The sequence below is a fragment of the Chelonia mydas genome, chromosome 13 (assembly GCF_015237465.2).
Source record: "Chelonia mydas isolate rCheMyd1 chromosome 13, rCheMyd1.pri.v2, whole genome shotgun sequence".
NCBI classification, from domain to species: domain Eukaryota; kingdom Metazoa; phylum Chordata; order Testudines; family Cheloniidae; genus Chelonia; species Chelonia mydas.
Window position 1 is genome coordinate 33334553 of NC_051253.2, and position 8412 is coordinate 33342964.

Here is an 8412-nt window from a genome sequence, read left to right on the forward strand (position 1 = left end):
GGCTTTTGCTTATTGGCAGCTCCTGGGTAACTGTAACTTTTTCCCTGGGAAACAAGAGGTTGCTAATAAGCGGAATCCACTGTATTTCATGACTGAGTAAACACTGACTACGGAATTCAGTATTTCACTCTGTGATTTCTCAGTGGCGGTTCTCAGGGCTGGCAGATGACAGAACAAGGAGCAATGGTCTCAAGTTGCAGTGGGAGAGGTCTAGGTTGGATATTAGAAAAACACTATTTCACTAGGAGACTGGTGAAGCACTGGAATGGATTACCTAGGGAGGTGGTGGAATCTCCATCCTTAGAGGTTTTTAAGGCCCAGCTTGACAAAGCCCTGGCTGGGATGATTTAGTTGGGGATTGGTCCTGCTTTGAGCAGGGGGTTGGACTAGATGACCTCCTGAGGTGTCTTCCAACCCTAATCATCTATGATTCTATGATTTTTCTATGATTCTATGATTTCACTGCAGCTAACAACTATGGAAAAGACTTATGTTACCTTAATTATCTGCTTGAAGTTCTTATGCAACTTCTTCAGTCAGGCTTTCTGTAACTGGGTTGTATTTCCCACATGCCAACCATTTTCCTGATATTCTTCATACACTGGTGAAAAGACATTCTTGAGACAGTGCATTAATCTCTCTCTGCTACTCCATTCATTTTGTTGGATGCTCTTAGAAAACAACTAATGTTGCCTTCTCTTCATGTTTATATGAATTCTAGGATCATGGAGAGTTTTCACTGATGTCACCAAGGAATTAATTATATGTTTATGTGAGAGTAAATATAAACAACACCGTTAATAGATAATGGCCAAGCTTAGTGGACATCCCTATTCACAAAGGAAAAAAGTTGTTAATTGTAAATTATTCATCATTATTCATAAATTATTCATTTACCAACATAGCATTTAAAATATATATAGATGGAGAAATTACGCATGCAAAACTATGGGAATTTTGTCATATTTTATTTTATGGTTACATTTTAAAATAGTTTATATATGATTAATAATTAATTGATTTAACAAAGAGAATGTTGAGGGGTGACTCAATTACAGCCTGTAAGTATCTACATGGGGAATAAATAATTAATAATGGACTCTTCAATCTAGCAGGGAAAGGCACAATACAATCCAATGTGTGGAAGTTGAAGCTAGACAAATTAAGAGTGGAAATACAAGTAAATTTTCCATGGTGAGAGTAATTAACCATTGGAATGATTTACCCAGGATAATGGTGGAGCTTCATCAGTGACAATTTTTGGGAATGGTTGGAAGGACTTTGACCTACTGAGGGCCTATAAGATTGATGGGTGACCTCAGGTACGCTTTTAACCTGTGTATAGGAACTTTTATTGTTTTCTCCCATAGGGAAGAAAGGGAGCAGAGATTCAGCTAGTTCATTGGCTCAGTATATCGGATTACATTTTAAATGTTTGAGACCAAAGGAAAAAATAAAGACATGAACTGCAGACTGTCGGAGGGAAGGAAAAAAGTTTTTTGTGGGGGGAACTGTCCCGGGTGTATCATAATACAATGATGTCTGCTTGAGTATGCTAAAAGCCTGAGACAATGGGGTGGGGCGGGAAATTGTTGCAGGTGTATCCTATATAGCAATGTCTACTTGATTGCAAGGAGCCTCAAACAAGCCTCAAAGGAGATGGAGAAATGGACCCACATGTAACCGATAAGATGTCTACTTGGGTTTCCAGAGAGCCTGCCATCGTAACAGTGAGAGTGAGGAATTTCCCCAGGGATTTGGATTGGTGTTAACTTCGAAACCTACTGATCCAGGCCCCCAATGAACACCACCCGGGCAGAGGATTCCTGTGCAATGGGCCCCAACTGCTACTCACCCCACTGTGTTTCCGGGAGACAGCCTGTAGCCCACTTTGGGACAGGGATTGGTGGCCCAGGGAAGAGTGATCTCCACCCTGCCCAAAGAGGAGTTGTGGGGTGTCCTGTACCAGCCCCGTAGATGCCACTGCTACCAGCAAAGGATGGTTGGGACCACAGTCAAGGGGCGTGGCCAAACAAAGGAGTGGGCTCACAGGTGACCTCCATGTGTGGGTGTGTCCAGGACCCTAGATTCCCTTAACCTGGACCCAACCACAATGTGTTACAGTGTAGATATTTCCAGAGCCAGATCTATGGACATGGAGACTGGTGTACTCTCTCCCTCATAGGGAAACTCCCTTTAGGTTTACAGGGGACAAAATGGGTTGGTATCTGAGCCACTTTATCACCACTTTCTTGTAGACTGGATTCCCAGTGGAGACTGATGGGACCTACGGACCCAACTTGCGTTGCAATTTGATGGGAGCTGGGTACCTAACTCCCATAGGGTCCTTCAAAAATAGTAGCCATACAGCATGGTGAGTGGTATAGAGAAGGTCTATCGGGTGCTCCTATTTACTAGAGATGGTCAGAAAAAATATTTTTATCAATAAAAATGAAGAAAAATTTTTCATTTTATTTGGAATTTTTGTCAAAAAATGAAAAAATGAAAACTGTTTTTCTCTTAAAACTGCCAAGAACTGACTATATACATACTATCTGTCTGGTTGTGGTGACACTTGCCTCGGGTGCTCTTAATGGTAAGCCACGATGTTACCTCTCTGCCTCAGCAAGGGAGAGGTTTGCTGGACCCTCATCTCCCTGCCACACAAGCAAACTACTTGAGACTCTGCCAGGCTTAACAGTACCTTGCAGGTAACCTTCAGTGAGCCCAGGTCCTCAGCTCCCACAGGGAGTCTCTCTGCAATGTCCAGTCCCTGTCACTGGCCAGCCACAGACCATATTATGTTCACTGCCTCCAAAAAGACAGTACACCCACTGGCCTCTTGGCTCACTGAGGACATGCTGTTTAACTTAATACACAGCACTGAGATGGTTTATAGTAAAACCGAGCATGAGTTTATTAATATAGAACCTACATTTAAGTGATACTAAGCAAGGACAAAGAGACAGAAATTGTTACAAACAAAGCACCAGTAAAAACACACATTCTAGTGACTAAAATTTAACAGGTTAAAATTGTGGTCTCAGGCAATTTTTCACCTATAGTCAGTTCTCAACCTCTTCCACCCACATGGTTCAATGTTCGACTTTTCACAGATTCCAAAAGCGCTGGCTCCTTTTGTCCCTTAACATAACAAAGGGATTTTTTCCCCTTTTTCTGATAGCCCAGTAAGCCTGTGAAATGTATTCCTCCCAAGTGCACACCCCAGGAAGAGTTCTTCTGTCCCAGATGCCATGCCGTCTTTCTGCCTTCTTCTCCTGTTGACTCAGATGCAAAGGTAATTTCCATTGTTTCTGATCTCACCTTGCTCAGTTTACCTCAGAGGCAGGCAAACAGGCAGAAAAGCATTTCTTTATCTGGGACAAACTTCTTTATTTTCTCTATTTAGATTGCTTGGTTTGAACATATTTTAGAACATATTTCCAGTGCACTTACATAACTCTTTACACACTACCCGTACATGCATTGTGCAGTAATATTAATGACCAGCATGTCACCAGTTTCTGTATGATACCTTACAAGGCACCGTTCGGCTAAATATTCTGACAACAGTGTGTTGGGTGCTCCCTTTGCCAGTTGGCATAGAGGGCTCTTAGCAACCAACAATTTTCAGGTTTTCTGGTGGAAATTGGCATATTTCTGAGGAAAGTAGGCAGGTTCGGAGAAAATTTCTTCAATCAAAACACTATTTGCCATTGAAAAAATAAACTTTTAATGGAAAATTTTGGACCAACCAGCTATATACTCCTTTTCATAATGTCTAGACAAAAAAAACTACATGAAGAGGGAGTTAAGTTGGAGAGCACAAATCAGTGACTTATTATAAGCTATATTAAAGTGATGGTGTCATTATTGAAAAGCTAAGTGTTACAAACACAGGAAAATCAGATTTAAGGTTAAATTGAAAAGAAACATAAACATGTTAACGTCTGGAACTGCACAATTAGTGCACTCAAACAACCTTATTTCTGCTCTGTAAAGACACCAACCTATAGCTGTTTGGCTGTGGTGAAGGCTTTCAGAGTTTGTGATCCCAGGTTATATTAAACTGACTTTTAAAAGAAATTCATTTTCCCCCTATGGTAAAAAAGAGGGTGATAAATCCTGCTTTTGATGAAAACTCAAACTAGCCTTAAATAAGGGACCATGAAAGACATATGCTTAATATGGGAATCAAGGGGAAATTTAAGGAAACAACTTTAAAACGTTTCTTTACAATTCATATGTTACTTTCAGAATTCATTGTAGGAAATATCACGGAGGTAATTAACTTAGCAGGAATAAAAAAGGACTAGACGTACATAGACAAGAATATCATCAGTTACGTGATATCATTATTAAAAGAAAGCAAAATTTGAAAAGTATATAAGCCTTCTTGCTGACAGGTATAAACTAATAGGGGAAAGGGAGACATTTCTCATAAGGGCAGTTTGTACCACACGTTCCTGGTTTTTTCACCTGCCTCTGAAAAGGAGATGGTTGAGAAATGGTGAGTGTATTCAGCAAAAAATCCAAAACATCTCCCCCAAAATTCTCATTTCACTTACAATTTTCCATGAATTTTTTCTGTGTTCCAACAAAAAAAATGTAGCCCAATTGTTTTCTCTTTGATCCTCCACTTTTTCACTCTTCTCCCTTCATGTCCCCCAGCCCATTCTCTCTCTTTCTCTTCTTTCCTTTGGCATTTTCAGAGTCAAAACCTAAACCTGACCTTTTTTTCCCCAGTTTCCTGTTTTCTAAATTCAGTTTCATTTTTATTTTAAAAAATGTACATTTTTAATTGAAAAATCTTTTTTTATCAAAACATTATTTTAAAATTTGATCAGCTCTATTGTAATGTATCTGGAGTTAGGCCCCTTTTAACAACAAGCTACTGGAGTAGATGGACCACTGGTCTGACCAAGGATGGCAGGTGTTATGTGCCTATGTTTTCTCTCATGAAAGCCCTAATTTTTCTGACACCTTTACTGAGTACATTTTTAACTTCTTTATTTCTCAGGGTATATATGAAAGGATTGGCCATGGGGGTCAAGACAGTGTAGAAAAGAGAAAACACTTTGTTCAGGTTTCTCAGTACATTGTTTTTTGGTAACAGATAAACAATGATTATGGTTCCGTAGAACAGTGTGACCACAATGAGGTGAGAGGAGCAGGTGGAAAAGGCCTTTTGCCTCCCGGTGGTGGAAGGGATTCGCAGGATGGTGGAGAGGATACATAAATAAGATGACAAGGTGAGTAGTAATGGTGGCAGAGAGAATATGGAAGAGAGTAGGAAAACCACAAGTTCCATGAGGTGGGTTTCACTGCAGGAGAGTTTAATAACTGGAATTAAATCACAAAAGAAATGGTCAATCTTGTTGGGGCCACAGAAAACTAACCGTGACAACACATATAATATAATGGAATTACCCAACAAGCCACTTATCCAAGATGCAGCCACTAGCTGGAGGCAGAACCGGTGATTCATGTGGTCTGCGTAATGCAGTGGTCTGCATATTGCTAAATACCGATCATAAGACATGGCTGATAAAAGATAAGACTCCGAGCCCGCCAGGAGACCAAAAATATAATTTTGTATGAAACACCCACAAACTGAAATAGCTCTGTTTCCAGTTAGGAGACTCTCCAGCATCCTAGGCAGGCTGTTTGAGGTGTAGCAGGTTTCTAAGAAGGACAAATTCCACAGAAAGAAGTACATGGGAGTGTGTAGGTGATGATCAGTCAAAATAAGGAGAATGATGAGGAGGTTCCCACCCACGGTCAAAATGTAGATGGCTAAAAACAGCAGGAAGAGAAGGAGATGCAGCTCTGGAAGATTCCCGAATCCCAAGAGGATGAATTCGGTGATGTATGTTTGATTTTCCCATTCTGTGTTTGCCATGGATTGTGTCTGGAGGATAAATGAAGAAATTATAATCTTTGAAAATATAGCAAGAAAGGAAAACAAACATTTGTGAGTCATACAGAGAGATAGGTACACAGTTAGACAGAGAGTCTGGGATTTGGGTAGGTTGAAACTTTTCTATAAAATATTATTTTTAATAGTAAACTGAGTTTTCAACTACATGAAAAAATTTGCAGAAAGTCTCTGTTTTCCTTTAACCTTAAAACAATTTTTTTTAGCAAACAACTTTTTTCAAATTTTCAATGAAAAGTTGCAATGTTCTGCTGAACATTTCTATTAAACGATTCCCCTCCCCAACACACAAACACACAGTTTTGTCAAAAAATTTTGTGGAAAAATAAAATTTCTGTCCAGTTCTAGATGTAAGTGAAGAAAGAAAGAAAGACAGAAAGAAAGACAGAAAGAAAGATTTTAGTGACATTGAGTGAGATTTTCAAAGTCTAACGCTGCTCCTATTAATGTAAATGGATAAAATTCCCACAGATTTCTGTGTGAGCAGAGTGAGTTCAGTGCTGCATGTTTTTTGAAAATGCGTTCGGAGCATGTGTGTGGACATTAACACTGGATTTCATCATAATAAATCAGATTACTTGTACAAGAAAAATCGTAGTATTCTAGTAATACTAGAATTGAGCAGGTCCTCAAGGAATCAATCCTGAAGCACTTACACGAGAGGAAAGTGATCAGGAACAGTCAGCATGGATTCACCAAGGGTAGGTCATGCCTGACTAATCTAATAGCCTTCTATGATGAGATTACTGATTCTGTGGATGAAGGGAAAGCAGTGGATGTATTGTTTCTTGACTTTAGCAAAGCTTTTGACACGGTCTCCCACAGTATTCTTGTCAGCAAGTTAAAGAAGTATGGGCTGGATGAATGCACTATAAGGTGGGTAGAAAGTTGGCTAGATTGTCGGGCTCAACGGGTAGTGATCAATGGCTCCATGTCTAGTTGGCAGCCGGTGTCAAGTGGAGTGCCCCAGGGGTCGGTCCTGGGGCCGGTTTTGTTCAATATCTTCATAAATGATCTGGAGGATGGTGTGGATTGCACTCTCAGCAAATTTGCAGATGATACTAAACTGGGAGGAGTGGTAGATACACTGGAGGGCAGGGATAGGATACAGAGGGACCTAGACAAATTGGAGGATTGGGCCAAAAGAAACCTGATGCGGTTCAATAAGGATAAGTGCAGGGTCCTGCACTTAGGACAGAAGAACCCAATGCACAACTACAGACTAGGGACCGAATGGCTAGGCAGCAGTTCTGCGGAAAAGGACCTAGGGGTTACAGTGGACGAGAAGCTGGATATGAGTCAGCAGTGTGCCCTTGTTGCCAAGAAGGCCAATGGCATTTTGGGATGTATAAGTAGGGGCATAGCGAGCAGATCGAGGGACGTGATCGTTCCCCTCTATTCGACATTGGTGAGGCCTCATCTGGAATACTGTGTCCAGTTTTGGGCCCCACACTACAAGAAGGACGTGGATAAATTGGAGAGAGTCCAGCGAAGGGCAACAAAAATGATTAGGGGTCTGGAACACATGACTTATGAGGAGAGGCTGAGGGAACTGGGATTGTTTAGTCTGCAGAAGAGAAGAATGAGGGGGGATTTGATAGCTGCTTTCAACTACCTGAAAGGGGGTTTAAAAGAGGATGGTTCTAGACTATTCTCAGTGGTAGAAGAGGACAGGACAAGGAGTAATGGTCTCAAGTTGCAGTGGGGGAGGTTTAGGTTGGATATTAGGAAAAACTTTTTCACTAGGAGGGTGGTGAAACACTGGAATGCGTTTCCTAGGGAGGTGGTAGAATCTCCTTCCTTGGAAGTTTTTAAGGTTAGGCTTGACAAAGCCTTGGCTGGGATGATTTGATTGGGGATTGGTCCTGCTTTGAGCAGGGGGTTGGACTAGATGACCTCCTGAGGTCCGTTCCAACCCTGATATTCTATGATTCTATGATTAATAAATTCTTTGCCAGAGAAAATGAGCCAGAAGTTATTATTGACAAGAATATTATAAATTGGCAACTTTAATTTTATTAATCTTAAAGATTCACTGATACATGACCAAATAATTTGTGGTATATAAGACTCACACCTACTTTGGGATATTTAAGATGGGAGTTAGATTTAGAGTCCATGTGAAAATCCTTTTATAGTGTAAATTGACATATCCCTATCAATTCACACTAGCTGTGTTTCAGAACCTGGAGAACTGAGGGAAACAGAGCTGTGAAAGAAGGAAGGGTGGTGCAGTGGTTAGAGTGCTAGGTTTGGATTTATGAAATCTGCATTAAATTGCTTTTGGTGCCATGGATTTCCTGTGTAATCAGCAGCAAAGTATTTAGGTTCTTTTTACCTTATTTCTCCTTGGGTAAAAAATGGAGATAATAGAACATCCCTCCCGCACAGGAGTGTTGTGAGGATGAATACATGAAAAGATGGAGGTGCACAGATACTGTGGTAACAGGGGCCAGAGAAGAACCTTAGATAGA

The 8412-nt window shown here is 40.6% G+C and overlaps 1 protein-coding gene across 1 annotated transcript; it reads right to left on the bottom strand.

Annotated features, from left to right (window-relative positions):
- Window positions 1-4936: 4936 nt before the first annotated feature.
- LOC102943815 (putative olfactory receptor 2W6) lies at window positions 4937-5902 on the bottom strand. Its single transcript, XM_043527350.1, has 2 exons — window positions 5632-5902; window positions 4937-5346 (listed from the first exon to the last, which is right to left on the bottom strand). Exons 1-2 carry the CDS (start codon window positions 5900-5902, stop codon window positions 4937-4939), a joined length of 681 nt encoding a protein of 226 aa, XP_043383285.1.
- Between the last annotated feature and the right edge of the window lie 2510 nt (window positions 5903-8412).